At 41.2% G+C, this 18,186-nt stretch overlaps 2 protein-coding genes across 2 annotated transcripts in view; both read right to left on the bottom strand.

Annotated features, from left to right (window-relative positions):
* Window positions 1-1,843, bottom strand: part of LOC308366233 (uncharacterized protein) — a gene marked incomplete at both ends in the record, with an annotated part of 7,582 nt that extends 5,739 nt beyond the window's left edge. The window contains 3 exons of the mRNA XM_080839868.1: window positions 552-650; window positions 1,512-1,660; window positions 1,822-1,843. Coding sequence (XP_080695994.1) covers window positions 552-650; window positions 1,512-1,660; window positions 1,822-1,843 — 270 coding nt within the window. The remainder of the gene's footprint in view (window positions 1-551; window positions 651-1,511; window positions 1,661-1,821) is intronic.
* A 3,351-nt stretch (window positions 1,844-5,194) lies between these two features.
* capgb (capping protein (actin filament), gelsolin-like b) lies at window positions 5,195-17,880 on the bottom strand. The gene is made up of 9 exons (XM_080838493.1): window positions 17,812-17,880; window positions 14,185-14,378; window positions 12,300-12,454; window positions 7,409-7,570; window positions 6,947-7,096; window positions 6,556-6,642; window positions 6,123-6,255; window positions 5,825-5,916; window positions 5,195-5,442 (listed from the first exon to the last, which is right to left on the bottom strand). Exons 2-9 carry the CDS (start codon window positions 14,375-14,377, stop codon window positions 5,377-5,379), a joined length of 1,038 nt encoding a protein of 345 aa, XP_080694619.1. The 5' UTR covers window position 14,378; window positions 17,812-17,880; the 3' UTR covers window positions 5,195-5,376.
* Window positions 17,881-18,186: the final 306 nt, after the last annotated feature.

Raw genomic sequence — 18,186 nt, 5'->3', positions numbered from 1 at the left:
GAAACTTACTACGTGTAAAAAAGACTAGAAATTGAATGTTTATTTTTAAGCCTCGAAAGTTGCACTGGGTGCCTTTAACAGTTCAAGAGTCAAGCAGGAAGTTAAGATTTGAAAATTGGAGGGCCTGAAAGGGGAAAGCCCCCTTTGTTATTTTCACATGGCCCTTCCTGATGTGTAGTCCGTACCTGCCCTTGATGCAAGTTAGATAACTACTCCACTACCATTGGGATGAGGACCACCGAAGAGAGCAGTCCTTTGGAGAAAAAGCCTATCAATGTTGTCAATCAGTGTATCTACACAATCTATCCAACCATCCATTTTAATGGCCTTTTATCACTGACCACCTGACTGATCTGCCTTGGTCTCATCCTCAAATATGTTGCCTGATAAGAAATACTGTACATGCTTATTTGTGTTTGATTTGCAGTGCATCTCTCAATCGATCTACTTCCATCTATCTCTAACCAATCCAGGCCTACACTAGATGATTATTTGTCACTTTTTTGTTTTTGTTTGTAACAGAAAAATCATGCTACACAATGCAACCTTACCTTGCAAACCTTGGCCACTTGTTCTTTCCAGTGGTTGAGGAAGCGAACACACTCCTGCAGGCTACGGAGGTCCCTCAGGTCCTGCTGCCTGTGTTTATGCTGACAGAGAGAAACAAACACACATGAACACATATACACACACACACACACACACACACACACACACACACACACACACACACACATATATAAATTATATACACACACACACACACACACACACACACACACACACACACACACACACACACACACACACACACACTTATATATAAATTATATATTTACACACACACACACACACACACACATATATACATTTTATATATATTTACACACACACACACACACACACACACACACACACACACACACACACACACACACACACACACACACACACACACACACACACACATATATATACATACACACAGATATATACACACATATACATAAAATCAATTTACGGCCTCACTTTGTGTTTCACTGTCCTTTTAAAGTGGCATTATGTAGGAATTGTACTTCAGGGTAAGGGTTATGATTAGCAGTTTTACCTTAAAATAATATCTTAAAATTACGCTTAATATGGAGTATCTGTGTCATTGCCATACCAGAGTCCGTAGGCATATTATTGCGTTATGTAGGATTGCCTAAAGCCGCCCGGTTACTACTGTCTGCCAGACTAGTAAGTAGCTTATTTGCCGTCTTGCTTTGTCTTGTGTCACACTTGCTTGATGTTTGACTGTGTTAGGAAAGTTGTTGACTCACTAGTTTGTCATAGTGTCAAAGTAAGCAAAATTCGGTTTCGATAGGTTTAGCCGCTAGCATCTCGTTAGCGATTAGCAATAAATACGTAATGCCACTTTAATCAGATGTCATCTAATATGGTTGCAGTCATTTTTTAATAGATCTGTGTGAAAGCTGTGTAAGTAAGAGTGTGTTGCGGGAGACGAGTACCTGTGATGATTGTGTCTCGAGCCCGTTGTGTTTTAACTGCTTGCTGGGAGCAGAGCTGTGGGCCTTGACGTCCTCATGTGGAAGAGTCCAACGCACCGCTCCGATAGAGCTACTCTGGGCACCTCCATCCTTCAGCCTCTGTTCATACTCTATTAAATGCAATGAGCCAGTCAATCAGCTGCCGACTTTCTGACACTGACTTTGGAAAAACTATGTGAATGCTTTGACACAATAAAATAGCTTACAAAAGGCCATATGGGCACACAAGTGCCGATAATCTGCAATGAAATGGTAACTAAAAGAATCTTACTTGGAATTTTAAGAATGCTCATCTTGAACAATCAAGTGTGAAGGCTACTCCTGCGAAACGAATGACAACAGAGAGAAAAGGAAATGAATTTCGCCTCAAAATGAGTCCTCTGAGGAGGGATGACCTATTCTGGTCTTTACATTGATATGCTTTAAAACATGTAAATCACTAAACTTAAAAAGTAAAACCACATTAACAAAAGGATATTAAGTGTTCCTACCAGTAAAAGGAGAGTGTGGTCACAGACGGGGATGACACTGGACAGGCTACTCTGCGTGCCTGCCCTTTTTATAAGGCTACAGGCGGTTTGATCTTTGGACTTCACACGGTTTACTGTAATGAGTTGACGTCTCTTCCAAGAAGAGCTCACAAGACTGCAATCACGTATCAACGGTTTCTCTCATCGATAAGGCCAGAGGTACATGAGGTTTGATTGAAAACAACAGTAGTTTATTCCTGGTGCTAACACAAAGCCCTTACTATTTATGTGGGTCTACATCAATTCATTCACTGAACTGTGGATGAATTGATGTAGACCTATCTGAGGCTGATATGACAAAAACGCCTGCAAGCACATGTTTGTATATGTTTGTGTTTCTTTGTGCGTGTGTGTGCTTTCCTACTTTCAGAGATGTTAATTTCAAAAGTATTTAGTTGATCACTGACCCTGAATGACACTTACTCACTCAATGACTCAGGACCTCTAGACCGACTTTCCTGACCTTTCCCCTATTTGTCTCCATTAGCAACAGTGCCACAGACACATTAAGCACAGTTCAATCTATGACAGCTTTCTGTCGTCATCCAGTTTGTAGTGACACACCACCCTAAGCAGGATGGCTTGATAACTCTGGATTTTACGCCTATGCTAGATTCATCGTGATATTATATTAAAGGTTTTCTGATAACCTTGAAATAAAACTAGTCATTTTGCCCCATAAACTACTACTACTTCAACATGGCATCAACGCCTACTAATCCTGATTTTGTTAAAATTCCTAGATGTATGTAATCCAACTACAACCATCCTAATCAACATTCCAGCTGCGCCGTTAAAAATGATGCCTGTACTGGTTGTTACGTAAACTCTAGGGCTGTTTATCATCCTCAAAGTGAAAGATAAAGCATCTTTGAAACAATTTATATTTGGATTCTGAGGTCTTCCAGGCAGATAACCTCATGCAACAAATGGTCTAGTGGTCCAAGTTTGAAGATCCATCAAATCTTTTACTAATAACCCATTACCGTTCTGTTTTATTACCATTGAAATGTCATTGGCTTCTATGTTTGTGTCTATTTGTGTGTTTGCGTTTTCTTCTCTCAGAGATGTTAATTTCATTAGTCTTTTGCTGATCACTGACCCTGATTGACACTCACTCACATGACTCAGGACCTCTAGACTGACTTTCCTGACCTTTCCCCTATTTGTCTCCATTAGCAACAGTGCCACAGACACATTAAGCACAGTTCAATCCATGACAACTTTCTGTCGTCATCCTGTCTGTAGTGTCGCACCACCCTAAACAGGAGGGCTTTATAACTCTGGATTTGATGTGATGAACACTTGTCTGTATGTTTTTTCGTATACTGTATTGCAATATATAAATAATAATAAAAAAAACTCTGGATTTGATGCCTATGCTAGATTTATCGTCATATTACCTTAAAGTTTTTCTGATAACCTTATTTTTATATAAACTACTACTACTACTACTACTACTACTATCTAAATGTATTGAATCTAAACTGTTTAATAGTTCAAATACTTCTTTGTTGCTGTCTTGAAATCCTCATGAAATGTACTTCCTTTCATTCAATATCCAATATCTATGGTTCTTATCCACTATTGAAAACTGTATTCCTCCCAATGGTATTCACATCATAGTCATGGCATCAACGCCTACCAATCCTGGTTTTGTTTAATTATGGATATATAAACAATACAACTACAACAATCCTAATCAACATTCCAGCTGTGCCGTTAAGAATGATTGCTTTACTGTTTGTTACGTAAACTCTACGGCTGTTGATTACCCTCGAAGTGAAAGAGTAAGCATCTTTGACACAATTTCAATTCGGATTCTGAGGTCTTCCAGGCAGATAACCTAGCCTGGGTGCCAGTCCAAACTTATCCCCGCCCACAACATTTGAAGTCGGGAAGTTCATATTCTGACTAGAATTATGAGTATGACAACGCCAGGCTCCAGATAACCTCATGCAACAAATGGTCTAGTAGTAGTCCAAGTTTGAATATCCATCAGATCTTTACCTAATAACCCATTCTAGTTTAATTTCAATACCATTTAAATGTCAATGGCTTCTATCTTCTCTGCGCCTTTTATCTGTAAATATGATTGTCATGGAGACGATTACCAAAGGTCTGCCACCCTGTTATGTATGACATGCTTTAGTAGCCTCGGACAAACCCACAGGGCGTACGAGCTCAGTGGCAGAGGTGTATTTCTGATAAGGAAATGGATGAGAGGTCAACAACTGCAAAGAGCATATTAAAAACATCCGGACCATTTAGGTTTAAAGGTTGTTGAGCTCAACAATGTTACATATCAAGCTACTCTCCCAGCTTATTGAGTCCACCTACTGGGATCCTGTGGTGTTTGAGTCACTTCACCCGGTGTGGCTACAGGTATGGCTAGAACTCACTTGCTGTGGAGCCAAGCATACTCACCTCCCATAGGCTGATCCAGAAAAAAATACCTTTCTGGAGTACCGCACCACCGTAGGCCACTTATTCATCGATACAAAGGAACTCCTGCTGCAGCAACTCTGTCGATAGCCGTCTCTCAACATCGTCATTTTTAATTCTTAAGCAGTCTATAGGTTTTCCCATCACTGCCACTAAATTATTGAAATAAACTAAATTTAAATTCATGTAAGTGTACTTATATGTACAGTATGTAACAAATGTTTAATGATATGTCACAGGTATTCTCAACAGGTCTCTCAACTTTGTAATGATTGTTGTTCCTCAATTGGAAGACACTGTGGAGAAAATCATCTTCCAAATTAATAAATATAAATGTAAATATAAATTCTGGATGTTATAGTGAAAACAACTCCCATGGGTAACTCCCATAAAAAGATATGAGACGGTTATGACAAAAAGACGGGCATAGCCATTAGCTGTGTGAAAGATTCTTGGCTTTAATGCAGTAAGACGTTTCAATAACCTGAACAACAACTTGAATCGATAATTGTGAAAGTGAGTGGCAGTTGAACTGAGTCAAGCAGTTGCTGCATTGTGATACTGTGGCATACACATGAGTATAGCTCAGTTCACTTCTACTGCAACAAACTTCAGCTTAACAATGTAACACTTGCCAACATGTTCACACAATTGTCCTCTCTGCTCCTTCTCAATATATACATAAATTGTAAACCTCAAAATACATTTGGGCCTTGGAGTGCTGACAAATACAATTTACTAGTCATTCCAGACCAGACAACGGCAGAAATGCTGGTATTATTATTTTGACATTATTTAACATTTTGAATGAGTGCAATATAAGCTTGGATTGTTGTGCAGCCAGGGGCGGTTTAGTTCCAGTTGTGGAAGAACTGCTTGAATATGACGGTCTCTCTGCCCTGCGGTAGGATCTCCACCTACAGGAAACACAGAGTAAAGACACTGATGAGGCGATGCAGACCTGCTACACACCTGCACACTGTAATAGCTGCACTTGACGGCTTGTGGTGTAAAAGCAGACGACAGAAATAAAGATGACTGCATTGGTGTGTTTTGGAAGATACATCTTGTGCTGTATTCATGTTTTTATGACGCAAATGTGGGATATTTTTTACAAAGCTGAATACCACCCATGCAGAAATATGAATGCTTAATACTACAACGGGAAACCATTCAACATAATATATCTGATTAAGATAATTAGGCTCACTTTTAATCATTCATACAATTAATGGCATATTATGCACAGCACTGAGATCACCATGGAACGCCTGTCCGATACCACTGGCCTTCACTGACCTGGGTTTTCATTCTTGGGTAGTTCATTTGCTGAATGAAGTCATCAGCCATCTTCAGAGCTTCCCGCTTCTCCTCAGCATTGGCTCCGCTTCCTGTCCATCAAAATGTGTTGAAATACAAAAAACAAACAAACAAAAAAACAACTAAAAAGCTATGTACTGTCACTATTCACTATTCATATCAAATATGTGCATGAATGATACACTGCATTACATGAAAAGTTATTGTGAAATTGTTAGTGTTTACTATAGACTCATGTCACTCAATTTTAATGTGTAGAGGGAAGCATTTATCAAACCTTTCCACACAAAAATGATCCCATTGCTTCCATTGTCAAGAATAAAGCAGTCATCGCGCAGCAGGAGGTCCTTGGCAAATGGGCTTTTTTCAGATACTTTGGAGAGCTTCATCGACCCTGTTGCATCAGACACCTGCAGGAACACAAATAATCCTAATCCATGCCTTCAACTTGAGATATACATTTACAGAACCATTCAATACATTCATATTCTGCATATGTTTGTGGTTGGACATAAAATAAGATGCTTCCCAGAATAAGGAATAAGGTGCATGCCGAAGGGGAATATTGATGCACATGTACGTGTAAACCTAAATGACTTACTCAATCACCAAACAATCCCAAATATCCCAATAGTCCCAATATACATCCCAATACACAATCAACATCTACAGTGTGGAAAACTTTGTTGAAAAGGGAGTTGCTTAAGTACATTGTAGAGGGAGGCGGAATTAGAGACATCTGCTTTGCTATCCTCCTCTGGAGTGCTCTCTGTGAGCTCTGGCACTGGACCAAGCACCTGTCAATCACAAGTGACAAGAGGCAGACACAGGGGGTCATGAATGTCCCATGAATGTTAGTCAATACAAGATTTTGTAAATTGCTGTTAACGAGCAACACATTAGACATGATATTGTAATATTCATATCTTCAATAACTGCCTAGAAGTATGGCTATCATATCTAAGGTAGCAGAAAGAGCGCTCTATCCACACAAAATAATCTACAAAGTCGTGTTGTGATCTGTGAAGTAACCATCGCTACAGTGAAGAAAGAGAGATTGACAAAAAGTATGATTGAGAGATTGTCTCGCAGGAAGAGCACCTCCAGCATCTCTTGCGGCTCTTCTCCCTCTGTGATGTTGGTGATCTGGGCTTTGCCGTGTCGCTCTGTGTCACGGATCAGCGTGGCGATCTCTCGTACCTTCTGCTTCTCAAAGATGTTTGCCTGCGAGCCAATCCAGGACACAATGGTCTGGAAGCCATGAAAGTAGAAGCAATTTCCTTATTAAACATTTCCGAATTAAAATAAAAAAACACGTTAAAGTCAGCTGCCATTGGAGACATGCATTTTGCATTGGCATGTTGTGACTGGATGCCTAGCACACTAGAGAACTCCACCTGACCCTGTTCCCATGGTGATGTCCTCAGAAGAGATGCATGGAATGTCAGAATCGGAAGAATTGAACATTTGTTTCTTATTCTGTGGTCATGTAGGCAAATTTGAGGCATGAAGACATGCATTCCCTTGGTAATGACAGTCCGACCCGAACCCCTGTGTCCTTACATTCCCCAGGTCCAGGATGAAGCAGTCCCCTTTGTTGAAGCTGTTCCAGCTAAGCTCCACCTCTTTGGCTCGGATGTTCCGCTTGCCTTTGATCTGGTACAACCTCTGGATAGGACCCGAACCGGACTGAGCTCTCCTAAAACCAGACTCCACCCCTCCTTCCTGGGAGAGACAGAAAGAGAGAGAGAGGGAGATGTAGTTTGGACCACCTTAAAATCCACCCAACCTTGCTGATTTCTCACCTTCATGCCAATTTTTTATCTTGCAGAATGGCAGAGAATATCACAGTTAAACACATGAGGTTGCATGGTGTGGAAGATTTATGAATTAGACAAATGTGCAGCATGTTGTTCTTTATCTGATAGAAACATTCCCTGAGCCAGCTGTTATAGAAGCACCACACGTACTAAATGCTACATGGTTAAATTCATTAGTGATCATTTAAGTTAAACAGTGAAAAACAGTTTGTAACCTTTAGAAAAATAGTGGCCAGTCTTCACGCCAATAATAGTTAGAATTTTCCCATTGCATGCTTTTGATGTGGATCTATTTTCAATGGGTTGGGCTGTATTTGTAGTTGGATGTTAGGTCTACAGCCTAATCTTGGAATTATTTGTAAACACCCTGTTTTTCAGTTAATTTGTAAAATATTTCTAACCATAAATGTGATAGAAAACTGTTACTCAACTACACTATATCAAAACACCATTGCATTTGACAAATGCAAATTAAAGTAATAAGGTTTTGAGTGAAATAAATTTGCAAGCTAGCAAGATTTGATCAGTGCTTACTGTAGTTGTTGGTGTAGCCTGACCTTAGCTAGTCAGGAATAAGGGAAATGTGTTCTTCATTCAATGAAGTTTATTGATGTACCTGTTTTTGTCATCGATGTGTGGTGAACATCACACTGCCAAGACTTGTTTACTTTGTCACTTCAAGTCAATGGCAAATCTTATTGATACACGTCCTATATATCAAAATGTCAGTGAGTAGGATCTCCCATTTTTTTTTACAGATTTATGTACCGTATTCTCCATTTTAGTAAAAAAGTCAGTTTTGTGTTAACAAAAGCACTATATAAATGCCCTGACGTTTTCTATATTACAGATATATATAATCTCCTGCACAGGCCCCGTGTGCACGTGTGACCATGCTATTACTGATAGATAGAGGGGGGAGAAAATCATTGATAAAGTGTAGTACCGCGCCAAGCATCAACATTATGATTTACAATGTTATTTAGGTACATACATCTACTCTGTAGATTGCTTCTGAAAACCAAAAATGTTGCACAACCTTATTCTTGCGTCACAGCGGAAATCAGAAAGGAAGTCAGAGTAGAGAACAAATTAACCACCTCGAGATGGTTGCAGACAAAAATGTACAGCAGTCTATACACTCACTGTGTTGTGTTTTCATGTGTTTAAAACAGCAGGAGGTGAAAAGTGCTAATTTTTTTCATAAATTAAATGGCAAGATTCGTGTGAGATTAGATGTTATTTTCTTTATGATTTATAATGAATTTTAATAATATATGGGTGAAATAAATTGCAATGTATTTGCAGAAATCAAATCGTAATACTTGCTTTATTGCAAAATGTAAAGAATCACAAAAATATCGTATCGTGACCCAAATATCACAATCGTATAGTATCCTCACCCTGTGGCAAAACCCAGCCCTACTGATTCAGGTGTCATGTCTTTTTCCTCTGCCCTCGTGATGAAGCAGCCATTTTCAGGCCTGCCATGGTGAACTTATTTGTTTCATTTGTTTTATTGAGTATTGACACATTTGAAACTTTTGAAAAAAAGGCTGACAACAGAACTTTTATGGTCAGACTTTAAGAGGTCCTTAGGTAAGCCCATTATTTAATGCTCATAAAAAGTGAAGCAGTAATTTAAAGATGAGAGTACCATTATATGATAATGTTTGTAAATTAATGAGTTAACTATTTTTTTAAACTAACTGAATTTCATTCAAAGGTGAATTTAATTTATTTGTGAAACCCCAAGACATCATTAACAGAAAAGACAAAAAGAGTTAATAGTTTTAAGCACACACAGACCTAACACCAAATCAAAACATTTATGCTTTTCAAGCTCCAGATCAAATACACAAACAAACTATACGACTGAAAGTATCTCTGTTGATCAAAGATAAGAGGGAGAGTCAGGCCGTTAACATGAACACACTCACAGGCATCACATATGTGACCATATACAAAGACAGTAAGTCAAGAAGTACCAAGAAGGAGGACGTTGGACAGGAAAGTGACTAATACATTTATGCCCGCTGCTGTGGGTGTATATGTCTATGTGCTTGAGCAGGAACATGAGGTTGTATAGCATTTCTGCATTCATTTTACTTAGTCTTTTAATTGCATTGTCACCACTTTTCAGCATGCTCATCCAATCTGTCATTTACATAAAACATCAGAAGTTGAATAGAAATGAGTGCCAGTCCATTCAGAATTACCCATATGTTTAATAAAACACTCCGCCAATACAAACCCAACCAATGTCCTATTCCCCTTATCATCCATTCATCATAGTTGTGCCTCTTGATAGCCTTCACCACAACACTATTCACACTAAAAGTAGTTAACAGCGTCTGAAAAGTGTAAACAAACCCCTAAATGACTCCTGCCACCTGTCCCATAACCTGTCCTAGCTTAATTACACACAGTGTCAAGTCCATGTCCAACATGCTCGTAGGAAACATAATCTGTAACACAGGCAACACTGCAGAAAACCTTTCAGCCACATTTACCACTGGAACCATTAGGAAACTGTCATTGTTGGAAGATGGAGTGTCTTTTGAAGGTACTACAGCCCTTTTTAAGCTTCTACTTACAACTGTAGTTAAGTATCCTGATACTGCAGCTAGCAAGTATCGATTTCATTTTATACCACAAATTAATGGTTGAAAATCAGAAACAAGGTTTGATTCTTTACAAGATGTGCTTCAAGGGTGAGAGGAAGGTTTCTCATGCAGATCCACCAACTTCTCTGATTAAACCACTTTGACACTTTGAACTCAGAGACACAGTCCCAGAAACATTCCATTCTCCTCCAAACTAAGAACATAGAGTCACACCTAGATCAGGAACAGAGTCACACGTGGCAGGACACAGAAAACTCAGGAACTCTGCCTGCCTCTTCAACTCCAATCTTATTCTAAGGGCCCTATCGGCAAAAAGGACCTATTCAAGCTGGACAGGTTGTCAAAATTCTGGTCATAAATGACACTCTGAGAGGTGTGGATTTTTGATATAGGTGTATTGGCATATTCTTCTCTGACAGGGAACAGTTCCATGCACCAATCACAAACCATCAATGCCCAATTGATCTCGCTGGCAAAAAAAAGCACATTCCCTTTATGGGAAGAGTGGTACATTATGCCTACATATTTCTGTATTAGCCAGGAATCAGGAGCAAACGTGCTATGGTTTAACAAAGTTAATCTATCTTGGATATCCTCGAAGTTAACATATATCCTGGCAGATTATTATTATTATTTTTTTAAATGTTTGTCTAGAAGGATGAACCCCTTGAAACACTTTAGCGTCTGGGGAGAGGTAGTCTAATTTGTACGGCTTGATTTAAATGCTCACCAGTAAACAAATTATGTAAATACAACATTGGATTTCTTGTTATTTCTGTTCACATATTGTCGTCTAATTAGCAGAGAAGGCCGTGAAGAGATGCCGTGCCACACCAGCACATTTTCCACAAAATATCTCTTTCCTTGGCCCGACAGAGTGCAGAAAGAGATTGCATTCATGTTGGTCCAGGTTTTCAAATTCATCAACATAAACAAAGCTTGTGACCTCCTGTTCACGTCTAATGCAACCCCCAATGCATTCAGGTAGGCTGCTGGTCACTGCGGCTCTTGTGTTTTACCCATCAGTTTCTTTCCCAGTCTCTGGGATATATCATCAGTATATCTACACATACTGTATGGTCACCAGTAGCCTCATGTTACGCAAATGAATACCTTTATATGTCCACTCTCTCCTGTTGATCCAGTGTTCAACTGAACAGCTTTTCATTCACTAATTTTAAGTAGAAAATGGCCATGGTAAGGATTTCAATCTAATAAACGTTGAATACCAGTACCTGAGACAAACCTATCAGGCTGTTGCAGTAAAAGCTTAAGATCATTCTTTCACATCCCCATGCGATAAGTAGACTATGCTATTGGGGAAAGGAGGGAAAGCAGCTAGAAGAAACCCAAGTTTCCATCCGAACACTTTTATTTCCATAGGAAATAGAGCTTTGCTCTTCTGCTCCCTCAATTCACACCAAAGCAAGTGTCAGAATGTCTGCTGAAAAAATTTAGATTTCAGCAAGATGCAAGTAAGGCAAATACATTTTGATTTTGATTGATTAGCATGTTAAATTAAATCTATTTCACATGTTTACATTCTAGTCTTAGAGTTAGGCCCATTGATCTCGACAGAAATAAGGTTTGCTTGTCATCTAAGTGAGCCAAATAGGCTAAAAATGACATACACTAATTAACATTATAACAGTGAGTTTCAAGGGATATGACTAGGGCATTTTATAACCATCTTCTTACATTGTAATCTTGTCTGACACATTGAGTTTAAAAGGATTGCTCGACAATGCTATCAGTCTGCTTTAATCAAACCGTTAACTATTTAACTTCAGCCTGGCCCTGCCAACCATGTCCCTTTACCGCTTTTTCTGTGAAACAGTGCGCATGTGAAGCCGTCAAAAACTTGTAGTGCATCATTATCTAAAGCTACAAAGAGACTGTCTGATGGGCAGGCAAAGGTGTTTCATATCACAACAGGCTAACAGAAGGACTTGCACACACAATGGATTTTTTATGAGGCAGGTCAGATGCACACCTCTGTCCTCTCACCTTATAGCTGACCCCTCGGGGGAAGAGGTTCATGAACTCCGGCGACTCATAGCCCTGGACATGCCGGTGCTGGACAGGGTCTCCACCCAGGAAGTTGTCCAGCTGCGTAGCCAACATGGCGCAGGCCACCTGCTCATCGCGAGACGACTTCTCACCTGAGGGGGTAGAAATGGAGAGAGAGAGCCTCAGTTTGACAAAGGGGGAAGAGAAGAAAGAGAGGGAATGCATAGGGAAAGTAGGATGGGCAGATGTTTCCGGGGCCCTCTTGTCATTGGAGGCCTGGCTTGTATGTTTCTGTGGTCTTTACAGGGAAGGGAGAAAGATGAGAAGGAAGAGAAGATGTAAGATAGAAAAGAAAAGGAAAACTATAAGGCATAATAGAGATGGATATCATGATTCAGCAGAAGGGGACGAGGGTCAAAAAAACGATAGATTTGACAACAGAAACAGAAAAAAAAGAAACTGAAAGGATCATTGAGAGGAATGGAAAAACACACACTCGCTCGCTCACTCGCTCACAGATTGTGGACGCAACGGTGCAAAAATAAAAACTTGATGTAAGAAATACGGGTTGACAGTGGGAGGTAAAGCGGGGGAGCGAGAGGAAGAGTGCTGTCATGATGGTGAGGGGCTGAGGAGGACGAGGGGGTCGGAGGGGAGCGAGAGGAAGAGTGCTGTCATGAAGGTGAGGGGCTGAGGAGGACGACAGGCCAGGAGTGAGGGGGTCGGAGGGGGTCGATCAGAAGGCCCTCTTGGAGCAGATGGTTCAATGGGGGTGTCCACACGCTGACAACCAGCTTAGTGTTACCCAACCACCGGATACATGGTGGAAACTACAGCCACACTGGAGCTCTGCAGTAGCCCTGCTGAATCTTTAATGGGCCCCGGCACAAAACACCCGCCCTTCCCTTTTTCCCCTGGGACTCTTCCCCACTCCATCCCTCTATCCTCTCTGTCTCCTTCTCTTTCACTCCCTCTCTCCCTCTCTCTCTCACTCTTTCATTGTCATCCCTTAATTGCCCCCGTTGCTCATAATGCGGTCTGTCATGACCAAGCCTTTGGTCCGCTTGTCTGTCACTGGTCAATAGTCAGGGCTCACGCAGGCCCACACACACATTCACACGTGCGCACACACTCACACACACGCACACACGCACACACGCATGCACACACACACATACACACACACACACTCATCCACTCCTGTGTGTCAGAGGGCTTAGTGAACCATTCACCTGCGGCTCCATCAGTGAAGTGGAGATAAGTAGAGCAAGAGGAGAGAAGAGTGCCAGAGCTATTCTACCTCTCCTTCCTCTCTCACTATCTGTTCATTCTACCTCTCCTTCCTCTCACACTATCTGTTCATCTCCCCACACTGCTGAGCCAAAATTACCGCTTCTCCATCCAGTGATACATATACTTACTGCATCCTTTCTCCCTTTTTTGTCATTCTTTTTTTTTTTTTAAGTTTCATCTTAGCATTTTCATATTTTACTTAAACGCTGATCAATCAAACATGGATCATTTGAAAAGAAGCATTTATTAAGCAGATGCTTTGATTCACAGAAACTAACAACACAGAGCAACAAAGTTTCTAGTAAAAAATGTTTGCTATGTGGGAACCAAAATCCAACGGATCCGACTGGAGTAAACACAGAGAGACTGACACCAGTATTGACCCACACACAAACAATCACGAGAAGAGACTATTGTTACACGAGTGAACATCACAAATTGGCACATGGCAAATTCAGTATTAAGGCTTATTTAAGCGTATTAACCCTGGCAGGTGATAAGAGTAGGCCACATGTTATATGGATAGAATCCCTAAAGGTGTGGTGTTCTCAATGAAGTCTCATGTGGATAGGTAAGCCATCAGCCTTACCTATCCACATGTGGAGGTCTGCTCCCTGGTCTCCGCGGTGTTCCAGGACCAGGTAGGAGTCTCCGTTGAAGAAGGCCCCTAACTCTGCCGGTTCTAGTAGAACCGCCTTCATCTTCTCCACGCGCCAAACCATCAGGCCTGGTTCCCGCACCTCGGGCCCAAACTGGCCTGGCGCCGGTTGGAAATGGAGCATTCTATGGAGAAAGACAAAAAGAGAGAAATAAGAGAAAAAGTGGGAAGAGAGAAAAAGAAACAGAAAAAAGGCAGAATGGTAAGTGGAAATGAAGGGGAGGAAAGGAGTGCAGAGTGGATGAAATGAGGAAATGTGTTGTGTTGTATTGTATAAAATTGTGTAACACCACTTCCTTTTTTACATGGATGAGAGATGAGAAGTCTGGCCAACAGAAAATGCATTGTTGTGACCACCACACACAAAAACTAGAGAAAAATTGCTCTCACTCTGTCTTGGGACATAATTACGTGTTTGTCTAAGCACAAGTGTGAAAACAGAAGTCTGTGAAAGACAGAGGAACAACTGGAGCTTGTGTAAAAACATTTGTGCCACAACCGAACCGCAGTCATTACTGAAGACGGTGCAGTCACACAGGGTTATGTCCACAGGGAGCAGGAATGAACAGCCACAATCAGAGTAAATAACTGTGTGTATTCCCAGAAGAACAGCCAGAGTGCTGAGAGAAAAAGAGCAGTGGAGAACAAGGCCTGGTGAAAGAAGAAAAGGAGAGAAGGAAAGGTGAACTGCATTATTGCTATGTAAGACACATGAGACACATTTACTGGCTGCGATCCACCACAAAACACATTAAATACCAACACACACCCACACACCAAGACATGCGCAGGCATGTCTGATGGTGCTTCTGTGCCTCAGACTATAAAGTGAATATCAGACTCTCCATCTTGCCATCTCCATCGCTGTCTTGCTGTTGCTTTCTCCCATTTATGGTCTGTGACTTTAGGATTGCTCTTTGATAACTGACACTACTCTCCTGATTGCCAGTTTATTTGAGTGCACGGGCGAAACAAGGCCTGCTGCAACAGAGGAGCTGGCAAACAGCATGCAAATCGTTTGGGCACCAGGATCTCACTTACGGCCACACAACACAACAAACAAACACCGTCACAATGCATCATCAGTACGGCTTATCCGGAGGTCTCTGGTTTTAAACAAGTAGTGAAAGGGTCAGCAATACATTTTCACCAAGTTGACCAGATAAACAGTACATTTTACAGTATATAACTGAGGCTGAATATAACCACTCTTATTTCCAGGCATGACAGACTGATTGTGGCAAAATGCTATGCATTAATGCATTTATTGGGTCAACTTCACTAGCAAGAGTTAGGTTTTGAATTAAACTATTTTTACCCCTGCAACTTCATTTCAATGTAATTATACATTTCAAGGACAGTACGCTTAGGCAAATGGTCAGTCTGGCTTTTCCTGATGGACAACTACATTCCTCTTGACCTGTAGTGTTAGAATATCATTGGACTGGTTGATTGGTGTTGAAAGAAGCTTCCATCCTTGTCCACTGACCCTAATGAAACCTTTCATGTCAGACCTACTTAATGTCTACTTCAAGAAGAAAAGAAGAATGTCTAACTGTCATTTCTGATTACCTACAAGATTTTAGCCTCGAAGTAGGGTACAGCTGACAGTAGTATCACATTGACCGACAACAAAGTGGGGAGTAGGCAGTGAGAAACAGACAGAGAGAGAGAGAGAGAGAGAGAGAAGGAAGAGAAACAGAGAAAACGGAAATTCTCTCACGCTACATGGCCATCCACGGCGTCTGCCAGCCACCACAGCAGACGCTCTCAGGCACGTCAACCGATTTCTTTTCATCTCATTTTTTACTCAACAGTACACAAGCCCTGCCTCATGACAGTCTAAAACACAGGGCCTTGTGACAGCACTGTCGGCCTACTTTATTGAAATATCATCCCCTTCTTAACATTTAATAACCCTCCAATGACCTACTGAACTACCAACCGGTTAGGATTTAATTGGCTTGGGGAGGAAAGGCTGGGAAATGCCTGCATTCTGCAAACGGACTAAATATTTCAACAGAGAAAGACGGGGACGCTAAACCGGCCGAATAGACGAGCTTTCAGGCTCACAGACCGCTCGCAAGAAAAGTCACACGTTGAAGTAGCCTAGCCCACCCGACTCTCTCACACGTGTATTTCCCGGAATGTAGATTCAAGTCAGAATGACTGAAGAAAACCACAAACGCACCCCCCGCTCCACTTAACTGTATGGTCCCATCAAACTGCTCCGGCCCGGTACCTGGCTCCTGCTCCATTTCTGTGCCCGGCTGTGAGTGAATGACCGTCCGTGTGAGTCTAAGTGTGACTGTATAAGTATGTGTGCGCCGGTGTCTTCACCTGGCCTGGTTAGCTTATATGTGGCAGTAACCGGAGCCAGGGTGATAATACGAGCGGCCTTGTGGAGAAGACGCCCTGTGGGGTAGCTAGGGGGAGGTGAGGGTGGGGTGGGGTGCAGAGAGTCAGGTTCCTGACAAATGCTAAACACCACAGTGATAATTACTGCCCACCTGTCCCATCCAGCCATCCATCCCCTGCTCCGTCTCCACAGAGAAGAACAAAGCATGAAAACAGAGTATAGTACAGGTTATAAAAGGCAAAGCAGGGTAAGTGGAAAACAAACAGCAAAATAAAGGATAAGACAAAAAAAAAAAGCAAAAACGGGTTATAAGGATGAAGAATTAGGAGGTGTTCAATTAAACGAAAGGGTCAGTTCAGCCTGAGAGTTTTTTTTAAGTATTTTGTTTTCAGTTGTGGGAGGTAATTAATTCAGCTTTCTTTCTATAGTTGTAAGATTTCCTTCCATCTTTCATAGATGGTGAGGAGAATTATATAAATATGAATGTCTGTACATTTAGGCATACAGTTACAATCCTGCCTCCCCCTGACACACAATGAAAAAATGCAGGCACTGGGTGGGGCCTAGAGAGAGATTTGGGGGACAGACAGAGGGAGAGAGAAAGAGTCATGGGGCCTGCAGTATAGCAGCTTGGGTCAGCACTGCAACCAGCATTCATGTTGATCCAGTGACAGTGACAACAATGAAAAGACTTAACACAATATGAAGAATGACAGAGAGAGAGATAGAAAGAGAGAGAGAGAAAGGGATGTGAAGTATCACTGATGGCATTATCCTAGCCCATATTTGAGAAATTAACCAGATTAATCGATCAAATGAGAGAAGGAAGAAGGAATGACTTGAGAATACACTGCATCATTGTTATGTAACGTAGTACGTAATGTGGTTGTTTTTGTATCAAATGTTACAATGCTTAAAGACATATCATGTGTCACGTAAACAGAGGCCAGTGGTTAAATCCCTTTTTGGACGGACTACAATTAGCAGGGACAGGGGAGAAGGACGTTTGAGAACAAAAAATTAAGAGGAGGAAAATGTTCTGTTCATTCCTCCCTTACGTCTCATGTTGAGTGACTAATGGAAAGAACACAGCAAAGAAAAAAAGAAAAGAAGCACATACTGAATTTTAAAAGTGAAGGTGAACAACCCATGAAAAACATTTAAAAAGTATCTGACAATAGTCAGTAGGCTACGCTTACCTTATGGTAGTTTTTGGAAAAAGAGAATGAGCTGAAGTTCAGGACGTTTCTGAAAGGGTGCAGATTTGCTAGAGACAAACTCTTTCATACATACTTCCTGTTCAAGCCAGCACTGGTTTAGTCCAGCCCCCTAGATTGCACACACACACAGAACGCAACAAAGAGGGTGTGACAAAAATGTGTGTGTGGGAGGCAGATGAAGAGGAAGGTGGATTTTGCAAGAGAATTTGGACTTCACTTGTGAAAGTGTCTGTTCTTCCTAATAATTAACATATCAGGCTAAACTGTTTCACTTGCCACAGCCTCTCAGAACTCAGTACACAGGTACAATTTTTTAGCTGGACATTTACTCCACAAACTCCTACCACAGACAAA

This window comes from Sprattus sprattus, assembly GCF_963457725.1.
Source record: "Sprattus sprattus genome assembly, chromosome: 5".
NCBI lineage: Eukaryota > Metazoa > Chordata > Actinopteri > Clupeiformes > Clupeidae > Sprattus > Sprattus sprattus.
This window is presented reverse-complemented; position numbering and strand designations above follow the sequence as displayed.

Bases quoted from the DNA above. Each gene is read 5' to 3' on its own strand.
- capgb (XM_080838493.1), bottom strand. From the start codon at position 14,377: ATGCTCCATTTCCAACCGGCGCCAGGCCAGTTTGGGCCCGAGGTGCGG. The intron at 7,571-12,299 runs GTGAGAGGACAG...TGTCTCTCCCAG, and splicing joins CCCGAGGGGTCAGCTATAAG to GAAGGAGGGGTGGAGTCTGG. The intron at 5,443-5,824 runs GTCAGTGAAGGC...TGTTTCCTGTAG, and splicing joins ACCCAAGAATGAAAACCCAG to GTGGAGATCCTACCGCAGGG.